This window comes from Rattus rattus, chromosome 11 (genome assembly GCF_011064425.1).
Source record: "Rattus rattus isolate New Zealand chromosome 11, Rrattus_CSIRO_v1, whole genome shotgun sequence".
Taxonomy (NCBI): Eukaryota; Metazoa; Chordata; class Mammalia; order Rodentia; family Muridae; genus Rattus; species Rattus rattus.
The window spans coordinates 2,684,973-2,701,590 of NC_046164.1; the positions used below are offsets into that span (position 1 = coordinate 2,684,973).

General features: G+C 42.3%; 1 protein-coding gene across 1 annotated transcript in view; it reads left to right on the forward strand.

Annotated features, from left to right (window-relative positions):
* The window catches only part of Slc4a4 (solute carrier family 4 member 4), a 331,652-nt gene that overhangs the window by 300,707 nt on the left and 14,327 nt on the right, over nucleotides 1-16,618 (forward strand). The window contains exons 20-23 of the mRNA XM_032916131.1: nucleotides 3,781-3,959; nucleotides 5,026-5,098; nucleotides 13,733-13,801; nucleotides 16,300-16,473. Of these exons, the coding sequence (XP_032772022.1) occupies nucleotides 3,781-3,959; nucleotides 5,026-5,098; nucleotides 13,733-13,801; nucleotides 16,300-16,473 (495 nt within the window). The remainder of the gene's footprint in view (nucleotides 1-3,780; nucleotides 3,960-5,025; nucleotides 5,099-13,732; nucleotides 13,802-16,299; nucleotides 16,474-16,618) is intronic.

Sequence of the window (16,618 nt, forward strand, 5' to 3'; positions counted from 1 at the left end):
AGAGCCCAGTTTAACTTTCACATGGATCTGAGCCCTCTCATCCAATGGAGACCTTTTGGAGGCGCATCCTTAGCGACTCAATCCTGGAGGCTCAGAGCATGTGTGATGAATGTTTATGCGATGTCTGTGTATTGTTCCCAACTCTTCCTTTCTTGTCATCTTTGTACTGGACATAAACATGAGGCTTCTCTTGCATGTTTTGATTTTTGTGGACTTACTCCTAGACTACTTTTGTTCTGTGTTAGGAAGGGATGTGCTGTTTCAAAGAGACAGCTTCCGTTTTTGTGCTTAAAACACTTGGCAGTTTCAGAAGATAGGAGATCTTTTGGGTCCTGAAGTCAAGGACAGTTTCAGATTGCTTCTTAGATACTGAACATCTGTGTTGGGTGCTGAAGGGAAAACTGTTTCAGTATCTTTCTCTTCCCCATCTTACTTTGTTTGAGCTGACCCATCTTACTTAGTGCCTGGTATCCTGCATGTATTTTAGGTCACCTGTTTACCTCCTCAACTTCAGCTAGTCAACTGCATCCAATGTAAGAATGGGCGCTTGTCTTAGTTTAATCAAATACAGGACCTAGTACAGAATAAATCTTCAATAAAGGTTTATTCAATAAAAATTTGCCACACAAAGGCCCCAGAGTGAGAAGGAACCGGCTGTATCAAGAAGCAGAGAGAAGGCCATGGGGACAAGTGAGTCAAGTTGAGGTCACAGGAAGTAGTAAGCTCAGGTCATACAACACAAAGTTTGTTAGCTTTACCATTTATACTGGTTTGAACAATCCTGTCCTGTTGGTGGTGGCTGTCCTATGTACTTGCAGCCACTTGTTGGCATGTCTGGTCTCTGTCCAGGGCTGCCAGTTGCACCATTTCTCCCAAGTTATGATACCCAGGACTATCTCCAGCTACTATTATAAGTTGGCCAAGGTGAGGAGTGGCCAACAGTTATAGGAATAAACGTTCATGTATATCCTTAGAGGTGACTTTATACTGTTTAGTTTTCACTATTAGTGTATTATAAGTAAAAACCAGATGCCACTGAAAGGTTTGGATCAGGGAAGTGTCACATATTAATTAAGATGTTTAAAGATTAATCTGTGAAGAGAGTCAGTTGTCAAGAGCAAGAGTAACACAGGGGCTCCTGTGTTGGCAGCAGCATGAAGGACTGAAGAATGCTGGTCCTTGTAAAGGAAAAGTAGGGGAGAGGATGGAGTCGAAGATATTTTAAGTTGAAGAATAGACTGTGAGTTTGAAGAGTTGCATTTGCTGCCCTCCCGCTGGCAACAGTTAAGTGGGGATGAACTGAATGGAACGAGATTGCCGTAGAATCCAAGAGTCTAGAAAAGTCAGAAGCAATGAGGAGGGAAAAGAGAGGATAAGTCTTATGCTATTATGAATATTTCTGTTTTCTGTCCTCTCACAGGTTTTAGATAAGGATGCCACTATTCACACTTCATTTTATTTCCATTCAGTCATTTAGATACGTCTGGCTGAGGCATGCCTCTAGGAGAGCTTGCTTTCATGCATATCATAGCTGATTTGTAGGAATGGCTTCCCTAAGGTAACTGTTGGCTTCCATAGAGTTTATAGCAGTATCTTGGGGCAAAGCTTCTTACACTCCTTCCAATATTTTATTGTTAAAGCTTAGTATATAGCACAATGGCCTGGACATAGTAACCTTTGCACGTTAGCGAGTCTTGCATGTTGACATTTGGCAAAATGAATTAATCAGACTTTTACCATCTCTGGGCTCAATGTTTGTAATCCACCAGGAAAAAGGAAAGCCAATTTCTGTCTTCAATAAGTAAGAGTGAGCCAAGGAGAAGAGTGGGTCGTGTGCTAGTATGAGAAGAGACACAAAGACATTAGTGAGGGAAATACATTGAAGGATCTCATGTGGCTGAGTGTGGCACTAGACAGAACTCAAGGAGGGAGAAACAGAAAAGAGGAGGCTATGACCACTGTCCCTTCTCCCAATGGCCAGATCCTGAATGGCCCTACAGCAGCATCATAGATGTATACACTGGTAGGAGAGGGCAGTTCTCAGTTTACAATTAAAATCTAACCACCTCTGCCTTCATAACCATAATCTCTTAAACCTACTACCCTATCTGCCTCCTAACTGCTCCTGCTGTCCTTGACTCTAATCATACCATAGTAGCCACAGTACTTAGAACACAGCCATCAGATCACTGTGCTCCTGAAAGTCCCCCAGTGGTACTCCATCTTACTCCCAAAGCAAACCTAAATTGTTCTGTTTCCTCTTGGGGCTTACTACCAAATAAGATGCTATATACTTTCAAAATATATGTTTGTTCCTTACTGTCTCTCGCAGTAGGAGGGAGAACAGGAGGCTTTTTGTTTGTTCACAAAAGGGTCAGAGGCAGCTAAAATCCTGGCTGGTACTAAGATGTAAGTTACTGATTTGTTGAGAGAAACATATGATTGAGATCCCACACCTATCATGATGTTTACTTCTTTGGTCGATATAGAATAAGTTTGTATCAGCTTACCCCACATTTACCTCGTCCCACTGTATTTCACTTCTAATTCCTATAATTATGCATTCCTAAAGTGAACTAATTACATACATGTATGATAATATTTGTCTTGCGAGCAGCCGTCTCTTCCCAGTCAAACCTAGCTTTATGAGAACATGCCTTTGCTTCTGTGTCGGCCCCCATGCCTGCTATGCAGTCTTTGAGAATATGGATCTGTGTGCAAGCCATGGATAAAATCTTGGCAATTCTGTGAGAGGAGAGCGGTGTTCTGACAAACTGTAACAGGATTCGAATGATAACATTCCCCGGGTTGCTGGTGTAAATCACATCATGACTTTCCAAAGCCAGTCTCCCGATTCTCTTGGACCAGCCCTAGTCTGACTCTTGGTACTGATCCCTCATGCTGTGAGAATGGACAGCTCTAGTTTCCCCAGCTCCACAGGGGTCCGGGCCTTTGATTTCTTCATAAACAGAGCAGAGAAATATAACCACAGGAAAGCACCGGGGACATGATGAACAGTATTTACTTAGTGAGTAAAGAAGCTAGAACTTTCGTTGCACCGTCTGCCCATCCAGTCAGTAGATGTTATTGTGAGCATAGGGTGGTGTTTGAAATCCATCTGTTTTGATTAAGGGAGTACTCTTTGCCTTAATGATGGTGAACAATGGGTGGTTAAACAACTGTTCTCACAGGCCTTGAGAAGTGAGGGACGTCCATTTACATATATCTCAGGGTTGTTTGGGGGATCCTTACATACGCCTAGAACAGTCATGATGAGTAGCATTCTGTTAAATACTGTCACAAGAGAAGACGGCGGGTGCTTTGTAAGTGTTGGTCATTCTGCCTTAACAACCACTACCACTCCGACTATTGCCTCCTTACTGAGCACTTCTGACGTAACAGCTACACCACTGTACGTTGTTACAAGGTCCTTTGTTGTGATTCTCCAAGCAAGGTCCCTACCTTCACTTTTGGGGTTACAAAATTCAAGGCAGAAAGGTTGACTTATAATGAATAGGTACTAAGAGTAGTAAACATAGGTCTGAATTAATTATTCAGAATTGTAATAGGGTAGGATCTGCATAGGTGCCGGAGGAGAAGGTGAACACCAGGAGCGTATTCCAAGGAAAGGAATGTCCAGTCTCAAAGTGCTTCCTTATAAGAGATACTATGAGAGGTACTTTTACCAAGCAGAAGAAGTTTCGTTTGTCAATCATGATCCCCATGCCTAACTATAGCAAGATGACAAGTACAAGTGCTTTCTGGGACTTCTCTCTGCAGAAGGGAGCTGGCTATCACCTGGACCTGTTTTGGGTCGCCATCCTCATGGTGGTGTGCTCCTTCATGGCTCTTCCCTGGTATGTGGCTGCTACTGTCATCTCCATCGCTCACATCGACAGTCTGAAGATGGAGACAGAGACTTCTGCGCCTGGAGAACAACCAAAGTTTCTGGGAGTGAGGTGGGTTGTCTCCGGAAAATGATAAGAAAAAAACCTCACGGGTATACATCTTTGTGTCAATCCTAAGGAGGTGGGCCCAATCTGGGGATGAGATAAATGGTGACGGTTAATTTATTCTTAAATTATCTCCTCCAGGAAGGACATTTTAATAAGGAAGATAACTAATAACTTTTAGTTCATTTCTTAAAGTCTGTCAACTTTCTTGATCGGAGCAATATTAAACAATGCAACAGGAAAAACCTAAGCTAGCGGTTAATTTTCTTCAATCTAGAGTTGAGTGCTCTCCCACAGTCATTTGTAAAAGCCTCAAGTCTTCCATGATTTCTGTTATTTAACGGGCAGGAATTTTTGTTTTCCAACCCATTTCTGTTCCCATAAGAACTTGAGAACCTTCAAATATTGGAGTGGTTCTGAAGGTCAGTGGTAGAGGACCTTTGACCTCTTACTGAGTGTTTTGTTTCATTTCTTGCCTTTGTCTTTTGTCATAGCAAGCTTTGCCCACAAGGGCTAGAGTGAACAGCTCACACAACAGAGCCATCATTTCCCAGGCCTCAACAGTGGGTGATTCTTTCTTAGGGGTGCAGGGTGTTGGATGGGGATCATATTTGTTAAAAAAGTACTTCTGTTGTTTCAAATTTGAAAATTAGACTGGTGAGATTCATTGCACTCATGAAACTTCTCTGAGCTGTTTATTAATTAGGATGTGGGACAATGTAATATCTGTCTCCTATGAAAGAAGGTATAATTACACAACAGGATAAGTTGTTTGGAAAAACAAGAACTTCAAAGAAGCCAGTAATTCATGGACCAAGAGCAAGCGATCTTTGTTTCTTGGTTCTGAAAGGAGCAAAAACTTTAGAAGAGTCACTTGTTTTTTCTTCATGAGTTCCAATCATATATTGTAATAGTTTTCAACATTTTTAAAAGTTTACTTATATTGAATATATACATTTTTTGTATATATGAGTTATATCAAGACCTTTGATGCTGTAGTTCAACACTGATTTGGTCTTTCTCTGTAGGTCTGTGTAGAAATTAGACTGATGGTCTTTGGATTTCGTTTCAGGGAACAACGAGTCACTGGAACCCTTGTGTTTATTCTGACTGGCCTGTCAGTCTTTATGGCTCCCATCTTGAAGGTAAAGCTATAAAATAGTCACAGCTTTCTCGTCTTTGGAACATTGATAACTGGACACATGGGTGTGAAATGCTTGCCAGATTCCATAGCACATGGAAGCAGGGGCCAATGAGGAAAGAGAATTTAAAAATACGTGCCTCGATTTCCCAACAAATTCCTTACTTCCTCCCTCACTATTATTTCTGCAGTTAGTGGTTTGAACCCTCTGACATCCCCAATGTTGAAGTCTCTCCTGACCTGTAGAAGGGCGGTGCCATGCATGTCTATCTAATTACTCTTCCTCTCCATGCGGCTTTGTGCTTCCTTTGTCTTTTATCCATCCCATCAACTTGCTTGTCCTTAAGTCCCTCCCCTTGCCAGACACCCAGCAGGTCATGGTGAATTTCTTTGCCCTATCTTTAACAATAACCATGTTTCTGTTTTTCCTTGAATCAAAAGGCCTATTCATCCCGAAAGGGAAATAAGAATAAAATGACTGATTTGTCATTGGAAGACTTTAGAGATGAACTTTTGAAAAGCCGTTACATGGTAGAACAATTACGAGGTTTCACATCAGCATATAGGTTGATTGACGGCATGGACATCTATGTAGACAGAGCAACATACATGCAATGGCTCCTTTAAGAAAAAGAACCACAGAGGAAGTCATTGCTTTTGCTCATTAAGCTTCCTGGTTTTGTGATATAAGCTAGCTTCTCTCTCTCTTTTTTTTTCTATTACAAAAACATCCCTAACCAATTATTAGTTATTTGCACCTTATCTTCTGTACTACTGTGTGAAGCACAAAATTTCACACAGATCCAACCCCTATTAATAATACCTTACATTTTTTCCAACTGAAAAACTTCATTTTTAAACAATATAATTGTGCTGAGCAGTGGTAGCAAATTCCTTTAATCCCAGCACTTGGGAGGCAGACAGAGGCAGGTGGATCTCTGTGAATTTGAGGCTAGCCTGGTCTACAGAGTAAGTTCCAGGACAGCCAGGGCTGCACAGAGATATCCTGTCATGAAAAACAAAATAATAAACAAACAAACAAATGTCAATGAATCTTTTTGTTATACAAGTAATGGAGGGATAGCACACGAGTCTAAAACAGTTGCTGGATGGAGTAGTGAGTAGCGAAAGCTCTCTGTTCCTTTCAGATTAGCAAGTCTCTATGAATGGTCAATCAATGAGATATAGAGGAGGCAGCTATAACATCTGAATATGGAGACTCACTTTGCCTTTTAAGTAGCTAGACTCATCTCCTACAGTCAGTATGAAATAGCTAGAAGTAGTTAGGGCATTTGATTATCCAACTGCTCACTCTGGGTTTCCATGGTTTCCATTATCTGGTTAACTTCTGAACAGAGTCATGAACGCTGGTGCATCTCAGGCAGCCCACAGTCAAACTCAGGTTTAAAATGGTGTCTGAGAAGTTGTTTCTGGCCTGTGTCCTATAGGGACAGAGAAAAACCCTTGGTCAGTTCCATCAATTCAAGGAGGTGGCTTTATGTGCAAGGCTTAGTGAGTTTGAAGCACTCATTGCACATTCTACCCAAGGTGGTAGGAGTTTCTGTTTCCCTGGCAGGGCCCAGGATATGATGCTGGTGGAGATGTTTAGAGACAGCTTTGTCTCTAAGGCAATGAGACTGAATTTAGAGAGGTCACTGTGGACCTGAACTGTAGGACGCACCAGTCCCCTGCAGGTGGGCTCATGTGTTGTTACACCGCCACAGTACAGCCTTGCTTTTACGGAACCTTCTAGAGAGATGTATCTAAGGAGAGATGGGCAGGCAGACATCCTTTCAGTCTTTAGATTTACACCCCATCAGCCAACCTTCCATTTTGTCTTCTAGATGGTTCTCACTAAAACAGTTTAAAACCCTGCTTTGGAAAGGGAGTTGTATACAAACTCCTCTGTTTGTATTACAGAAAAACTGATTTTAATCATGGGGAGCCTTCCAGTGGTCATGCATGGTTCAGAAGGGACAGAGAAAATGAATACTGTGTAAATGGCCACCTTTAGAAAGATTGACAAACTCGTACCTGGTAACAGGTCTTCCTAGCTATTCCCCACCCTGCCCCCAAATAGAACTGTGGAGGTGTTGAAGAGAAATGCCCTGGGGTTTTTGAAGTGAACCCTTTTACCCCACGTGTATGTGGAGCACTGTAATGTGTACAGAACAAGATCAGAGCTCATGAGCAGAGCTTGAAACTCCCCTTCGGCTGTCCCGTTCCTGCCCGTGCCTTGGCTTGCTTTACTGGGCCGCCAGCCTGCATCACTCTGGCTGTTTCTATCTGGCAACTTTGATTAGCCTGAAGAGTCACCGCCTCCATTAGTGAAAAATGTAACTCAGCACACATTTTTTTAAGGTGGGGTTCTTTCTAAATTCAGGGGATGAAATTGTTTTGCTAGTCTAGCTCACAGCAGACTGTGGAAAACCTTACAGAGAAGCAGCCTTTGTTCAGGAGCCTCTGTTCCTCCCTTGAGTATGTTAGTCCTTCCCTACTTCAGGAATCACGTCTCCCAATAAGGCCTCCATTTCAGATCCTGTGCCCGCCCCACTGCCGATGTTCGGCAAGTTGCGTGCATGTAGCAGAGATGCCTCGTAAGCATTTACAAAGTCAATACGGGAAGAAGCAGATGTTAAGGGTACAGTTTAACAGGAATGTAAGCCACAGCTAAGGAAAGGGTGCGATTAATAATTAGCCCACAAATTCACACAGAAAGTGGTGTCATGGGTTGACCTCCATGTGACTGTGTCTTTTTTGTTTTCTAAAGCAACAGATGACAAGTTCAGGGAATGGTTTTCCTCAAGACCCTGCCTTTGCAAGTTAGATCAAATGGATGGGAACAAGCGATATGTGTGACTTCTTTTTTTTTTTTTTTAATGAAATGGTTCAACGCCTTCCCTGCCCAACTCTTTCTCCTTACAAGTTTAATGGTCTCCGATGAGCTGAGCAATTTTCTTGCATGCGTGAAGCATCATAGGTGGTTGCTTACTTGTGCAAGGATCCTTTGAACGTGAAGTTTATGGCCTCTGTTTTGATCTTTGTGCCGAAATCTGCCTTTCATGTGGAGGAGTGCAAGGAATTATAGCGTGCCAGCTTTAAGTTCATGAGGATACCCCTTGACCCCGACCAGCTATAGTCAACGATGCCTCATTGCACCAAATCACTTAGCTGCTTAGCACGAAACCGCTGGGAAGTAAGAGTAACTGGCTTCCCAGGCTGGTGATGTGGCATTCCCCGAGTTTCCACAGTGGAAAGGCTGCCGCCGGTTACTGCTAGCATTCTCCTGTAAGTGGCAATCACAGAGATGAAAGGCCGTTCCCTGAGCTGACTCTCTGTTTTCCTGGCAAGACTCAAGAAGTAAAGATCAAGGAAAGTTCACTGCTGTTTCTGCTGCCCCTGCTTGGATTAGTTTATCTTTAACGTGAGGCGTGGCCAGAAGTTATCTTTAAGACTCGGTTAGTGCACCAAAGGGTAGAAGAGAGCCTTTAATTTGTACCTGGCAGATACTTGTTGATCTCCCACACAGACCTGACCCAGGGAAGCAGGTAAAACATGGTGCAGATGATGAGTATGAGGATAAAACTGTAGTCTGTCAAGCTTGGCCTCGGATTCCAGAGTCACTCCAGATTTTAAAAATATAGCCATCAGTACCTATGAGAACTATATGAATAATTATCTCTACTCTAGAGATAGGAAAAATATGAAAAAAGTCACTAGACTTCAATAACCATAGACTGGAGAGGCAAGATTTGAATTCTGTAAGGTCTAGTATAAAACGAATCCTATAACCTTGTATAATGTGTGCCCATCAAAATAAAACGCGGTACTTAGCCTTCAAAGAATCTCTATTTTCTTTTCCCATAATATTGTCTTTCCCAGATTCTTTGATCTCATTTGGAATCCTTCTTATGTGGGAAAAGTTATGCAACTTTCATAAAGTCCTCTTCGGACCTCATCCCAGTCATCTGAGAACCACTGGCTTCTTTATCAGCAAAGACTTTTAATGCTTAAGAGAGTTAGGACATTGTGTTAGTAACATATTCCCAAAACCAGATTAGCTGAAAGTGCAGTGTATTAAAAATTAAATAAAACAGGGCTTCAAGTCAGCCCTTTCAGCCAGCTCTTCTCCAAACCACCCCCTCCCCCACACCCCTATCACTGAGGGAACAGAAAGGCCAGTGGTTGGGGGTGGCAGGCAGTTTCATGGTAAGGATGGCATAAGTTCTACATTTATCATTTGTTAGTTGCTATATTATCAATTAATTGGTGAGATGTTATCTAGTCTTTATCATAGGAGCTTTCTAGGTATGAATGCTCAGAGTATAAGAAACAAACAAGTTGGGGTTGGGGATTTAGCTCAGTGGTAGAGCACTTGCCTAGCAAGCTCAAGGCCCTGGGTTCGGTCCCCAGCTCCGGGAAAAAAAAAAAAAGAGAGAGAGAGAAACAAACAAGTTGTCTCACTGATCTACAGCTGACAGCTAGAAGCCAAACCCAGGTCTGTTCAGCTTGTTATCCATGTCTTAATCGGGACCATGCTCTTAGCTTTAGGCACATGCACACATATGCATACATACCCACACCCACACATCCCCCCCTCCACATGCACCCATATAAGCATACGCACGCACACTTGCTTTGACCATAAAGCCATCGAGAGATCTCAGTCCTTACTGAATTCGTATCCAGTGTTGGACAAGTATAGCTTTCCCTTTTTATCAAATATCCTTTTCACATCCTCCCTTCTGGGAGTTTTCTAATACTATTGACAAGTCACCAGAAGATAAAGCGGAAAACTATAAAGATATATGATCAGAATTCGAAAACTTGGTGACATATTTAGATATTAAGTCTTATTGTGATTTCACTTCACTTTCATTTTCAATATGATTATAGGGTCGATCCTTTAACCTTTTCATTTTTAGTGTTTATTAAATGTAACACTTCTTTGTAATTATCCTTCTTTGGCTTCCTGGGTATTATTGATGATATAATTGTTTACACAATTTACCCTTAGGCTATCTGGATGTGCCCATGAAATGGGTATTTTTAATATCTACCACCTTGCTTTGTAGAAATGGTTTCCTGCTACTGCTATATTACTTTAAAATGGGGTCTCAGTTATAGAGACTCTTTCACAGAATTATTTATTTATATTGTCACACACTAGCCTAGGCTGCCTTGAACTCATATATTCATGGCAGTCCTCCTGCCTCAGCCTCCTAAATGCTAAGAGAATAAGCATGAGCTACCATATCCTGGGTGGCTCTCAGTTTTAAAAGCATTCTTTTTCTTCCTTAGAGAACTTTGTTTTGATGAATGGTTCTGGTGTGATTAATTTTTACACATTGACCTGATATGATCTGTGAACTGAATTCTATAAAATATAGCCTCTATCCCAACAATTCTGGTAGGTTTTATTAGGAGATTTTATTCTAGGATTTATATTGATAAGTAGCATTTGTGTTTTGTTGAAGCTGATCGAAGATCATCTTCCTAGCTTTTCTTACATGTACTCTTTTCTCATAACTGATATCTATATCTATCTATCTATCTATCTATCTATCTATCTATCTGCATGTGTGTATGTGTGAATATATCTGTATATACACACACATGTACCTACCTAGTTATTTTCTTCCTTACATCCATCCATGCCATTCTCTGCTGTAGATCAGGTAAAATTTGTTAATTTACTTCAGAGAATGGATCTAAGGTTCCAGGCACAGTGTTCTCTTGCTATAGTAGTAGAAACACATCAGAAAAAAAATCATTAGTTAAGCTCAGGGAAGGATAGACTCTTTCTGACACTTCCAATCCAGAGATATGGTTTACCCAGATCAAGAAGAGTGCACTGAGGAAACCCAAGTAGCTTCCCATGAATCGACTGTTCTTTCCTGCATCGTCTTCTCATGCTCGAATGGAACAGTAAATGGGAAAGAAATCATGACACACTGAGGGGAAATAGATGCCTTAGAAGTGAATCGGAGATGCAAATTTGATCCTTCACTGGTCTTACATATCTATTTTTGGAATCTGTACATGAAGAGTAGTTGTAAATAACGAGCACACACATGCTAAAGAAATGGGGGCTTGGGATGGAGCACAGGTGGCTAGTGTGGGATGTGTCTACCACTCTGTGGTCACTGCTGGGTACTACAGGATGCTGGCTTCCTGCCAACCTGGCCCTCCTACCCACCTCAAGCTTTCAGTTCCTTTTAGTTTTTTAGTCTTTTCTGAGCTCATGATTAAAATTCATTGCAGCAAAACTGTTCATCCCTTTTAGAGAAAACCCTTGACAGTCCATAGAAACGTGTACCTTCTCTACTGAAACTTGAGCATTCCTGTGAGTAACCAGTGCCAACTGGAGACAGTGCAGTCTATTTTAGAATTCACTAGTTCTCCAATGCGGCCAGAAGGTCTGAGGCACGGCAGCATCAGGCAGTTTCAGTAAGATGGTTCTTGAAATGGTGCTTCATTTACTGCATGCCGTAGTTTTAAAATTCTACTCTTTAAGGAATCCTTTGACTTCTGGTTAAAATGGTCTCCTGCACCCAGCTATACCTCTCTTGGGCATATACTCAAAAGATGCCCCAACATATAACAAAGACATGTGCTCCATTATGTTTAGAGCAGTCTTATTCACAATAGCCAGAAGCTGGAAAGAACCCAGATGCCCTTCTACAGAGGAATGGATACAGAAAATGTGGTACATCTACACAATGGAATACTACTCAGCTATCAAAAACAATGACTTTATGAAATTCGTAGGCAAATGGATGGAACTGGAAAATATCATCCTGAGTGAAGTAACCCAATCACAGAAAAACACACATGGTATGCACTCATTGATAAGTAGATATTAGCCCAAATGTTCGAATTACCCTAGATGCACAGAACACATGAAAATCAAGAAGGATGACCAAAATGCGAATGCTTCACTCCTTCTTTAAAAGGGGAACAAGAATAACCTTGAGAAGGAATAGGGAGGCAAAGTTTATAACAGAGACTGAAGGAACACCCATTCAGAGCCTGCCCCACTTGTGGCCCATACATATACAGCCACCAATCTAGATAAGATGGATGAAACAAAGAAGTGCAGGCTGACAGGAACCAGATGTAGATCTCTCCTGTGAGACACAGCCAGAATATGGCAAATACATAGGCGAATGCCATCAGCAAACCACTGAACTGAGATCGGGACCCCTGTTGAAGGAATCAGAGAAAGGACAGAAAGAGCTGAAGGTGGTTGAGACCCCATATGAGCAACAATGCCAACCAACCAGAGCTTCCAGGGACTAAGCCACTATCCAAAGACTATACGTGGACTGACCCTGGGCTCCAATTCATAAGGTAGCAATGAATAGCCTGGTAGGGGCACCAGTGGAAGGGGAAGCCCTTGGCCCTGCCAAGGCTGGACCCCGGGTGAACGTGATTGTTGAGAGGAGGGTGGTAATGGGGGGAGAATGGGGAGGGGAACACCCACATAGAAGGGGAGGGGGAAGGGTTAGGGGGATGTTGTCCTGGAAACCGGGAAAGGGAATAACATTTGAAATGTAAATAAGAAATTTAATAAAGATGGAAAAAAATGGAACTGAATCCTGTGTTCAAGGACTTTAGGGAAAAAAAAAAAAAAGACTGACTTGGAGCATTACAATATGTGACCATTTTGAAGGGGTTGTATCATGTGGATGTACTAAGAACCATTAAAAGCATCAGACCATGAAAAAAACAAAATGGTCTCCTGCATGTGGATTTGCTGGCTGGTCTTAATTATTTTTCTGTTTTAGTAATCTAGCTTTCTCCTTCAGTTGCTTGGACTTCTTTTCAAACCCAAGGTTGATACCTTTTGTCATCCAGACAGAAGACTTCTCAGAATCAGAATATTGATTCTCAAATGTGATTGGTTGCATTTCGCAGGTCTAGGGGAAAACAAAACATACATGTTGGATTAGAACTTCCATCGTTAAAAGCACTTCGTGTTGGCGTAAAGGGTGTTTACTAAATAATGCATAAAATATTAATTGAGTTCTAAAAGGCTTGCATTAATCCATATGTGGAACGAATTGTTTCCAGATGCTTCTGGCTGCTTCCAAACCATGCTGTCATTAGTTTGTATTCTTAGAGTCCCAAGAAGACAAGGGATGGTCGTTTGATGTTTCCTTTCCCAAAAGAGGCATTTACACACCGAACTGATAGGTCATTTGGCAAAAATTAGTAAGGGCAAAACCAACAGCCTGTTACAAAAGGATCTGGGTTCCAGAGCTGTTTGCTGCTTCTGCATGCACCTCCTATCCCACGCAGACGTCTGGGTTGCCTAGTCTACTGCTCTTAAGAGCAAAGGAAAGCCAAAACAGTCTTCCCACCAAAAAAAAAAAAATGTATTATTGAGGTCATGTGTGCCCATTCTTTAAAAAGAAGAAACAAAAAATTGAAATGTATTTGAATGTCCCCTTCGTCCTTAATTATTTCTACTTAAGCACTTAGAATCTTGTCAACAGACGATTAAATGCAGTCATTTGAGGTTGCACTGTTAACTCTGTGCTTCAGTTCCAGATTTAGCCTTCGTTTAAATTATCCCTCTTCCTAATTATTTCCACTGTTGTTTGTAACCGGTTTCCATTGTTTTCCTTCCCAGTTTATCCCCATGCCTGTTCTGTATGGCGTGTTCCTGTACATGGGGGTGGCCTCACTGAACGGTGTGCAGGTAAGCTTCCACAGCTGTCCGAGCAAGCCCCATGCACTTCTCAAAGCAGAACTAGACCAGTGATAGATCTTGGACGGAGGCACTAATCATTAACTAGGGACGCTTTCAAACACATTTATTTTCTACTTCCTCTACCTTTTACCTGCTTTGCATTTCTGAGGTAATCCGACAAAGCTAGCTGGTGTCAACAAATGATATCCTGAGTGCCCATTACTGAAAAGGGATGCGGTGTTATTCGGGGAGGAAATGAGTTACTGTTTCCACCACCACCACCTTCTCCCCTCTCCCTTCTCCCTCCCCTCCCCTCTCTCCCTCCTCCTCACCTCTTCCACCTCCTCTTTCCCCTTCCCGCTCTTGCTCTTCCTTTGTTCTCTTATTCTTTTCCCGTCTCTCTCTTACCTCACCTTATTTTCTCTTAAGCTAGATCCCCACTGTGTCCTCAGGGTGGTGGTGTTTGTGCACTTGCCTGACCCCCTTACCCACAGCCCGCCGTCCCGCATTGCACACATCTGAACTCAGTGATCAAAAGTTTTGCAGCAATCAGCAATTAAAACAAACACGTAGTAGTTAACTGAGTCCATCAAAAACTTTCAGGTGTTCACAACTTCAGTTAAAATGACCGTCCTCCTGCCCCTGTCCCCGCCCCTGCCTCCCAGCCCTGCCCCCAAGCCCCCCCCCCCCCTGCTCTACTTTTTTTAAGAAATCTACTAAGCAAAACTGTGTGAGGGACTTTGTCTCTCAATGGAGGTTTAATTTAATTGGCACCAGGAAACTGGAAGTTTCTGGCAGCCTGTTAATTGCAGCCTTATTAAGCTAGCTCTCAGTAATGTTTTAATGGGAAAAGACTGCGTGTTCCGTGAACATGCTAAGAATCCATTTGAACTCCTTCAAAACAGCCCTAACTTTCGTTTATTACATTTATATTAACTTGGTTTTAAAGTCAGATGGATCTGGGCAAATGCCAGACCCCCCCAAAAGCCCAGCTAAGCTACTTTACTATTCCTGGTTTTGGTCCAATAGAAGGGTTCTTCCTCGCTGGAATACTTGTTAGGAAACGCAAAGCAGCTCTTCATGGGCTGCACTAGGTGGCTGAGGGGCTTTTTGTTTTGATTTTTGTTTATTTTTTGTTTTGTTTTGTTTGTTGTCGGTGGTGGTTTTTGCCAGACAAGTATTCAGGAAGTCCAACTTGGTAAAATATTTTATTTTTACCTGCTATTATAAATACTTCTTCCTCCTCCTAAGTGGGAAAAATACGAGTATTCTACACCTAGGACCAACAGTTAATAGTTTTAGTTTGCCCTCAAGGATCCAGAGGTTTGTCTTGGGTGTTCCAGGGGCTTCATCAGTGGCTGGAACTGAACACCTGTCTATGAAGAGCAGAAAAGAACCAGTCATCCCATAGTGCTTGGCGGAGAGCATCGTACGGCCAGCTAGTGAGCCGTGTCGCTCCTCACGTGTTATCGTCCCAAACACCTTTTCAATTTTCTTCATTTTTCTCTTCGTTCTTTGTCTTTTAGACCCTTTTGATGCGATTGTTTAGCAAGGAAAAAAAAATGAAACCTAATCTTTACAGAGAAGAAAACGTTCTGAAGGGAGAAAGGAAAGCTTCAAATAGGCAGAGGATCCGGAGAAAGTTATGATGAAGTCACTTACTTTTCCTGAGTTCTTAGGATTAGTCAGCTCAACATCTGCCCGTGCGGTGTCTCCCTCTGAGGGCTCTGGGATGAATTACTGAGCACATCTTACTCCCCCTCAGGGTGTCAGCTCAGTACTGTATCTCTGAGGTGCGCCTGGCACAAACATCCGCCATTACCCTTCCAATTCCTGGTCCATACATGGCTCTGTTAACCATTCTCGGCCTCTCCTGTCTTGTGGTCGGTGGCTTGAAACTCACCGTAATGTTCACAGAGCTTTTCTCTGGGAAGAAATGTTAATACACTGGTGGGTATGGATGTGTTAGTCAAATTATAACCTAAAGAAAGTGGGACTGGTGTAATCTCTGTGATCCCGTTTTTAAGTTGGACGGTTCCTTTATCTCCGTAGACCATGTCTGATGTGCCCATAATGTGGTTTTTTCTCTCAGGATAACTGAGGCAGGAGCAGAAGCAAGAGTTAGGAATTTCCCCTCAGCATAGTGTACCAAAATAGGTACAAAATCCTCCGTGTTGACAAGCAGAGAGTAGAAATAGAAGGCAGAGGACGAACAGCTAGAATTTAAGATTGCCTTGTGTCTTTAACCTTTGATGTCCACTTTATCTTATGTACCTGCTCAACATCTCTGAAAAAAAAAATCAGCAAAAACTAGAAGACGGGTAGTGTGATCTGACTGTGCTAACGTAAATCCCCTACTCTCTAATCCGGGCTTTGTCCTTTGAAGAGGACATTGCTTGGTTGACATATACAATATAAATCACTTGTGTCTGGTTAAGCAGAGAGGAGATGGCTCGACTGGCTCCAGATAATAATACATTGGTTTTTTTCTTCCCCATTCCTCCCAGTTCATGGACCGTCTTAAGCTGCTTCTCATGCCCCTGAAGCATCAACCTGACTTCATCTACCTGCGCCACGTCCCCCTGCGCCGAGTCCACCTGTTCACCTCCCTGCAGGTGTTGTGCCTGGCTCTGCTCTGGATCCTCAAGTCCACAGTGGCTGCGATTATTTTTCCAGTCATGGTAGGTTTTCCTAATTGAAACTATCCACGACTTTATGCCTATCATCTGGTCCTTATGACGTGTGTGGCTAGTCTCCCCTAGCTTTCAACTCGACATGTTGACCAGTCGTAACAAGATTCCCATGCTAACAGCTGCTTAGAACCAC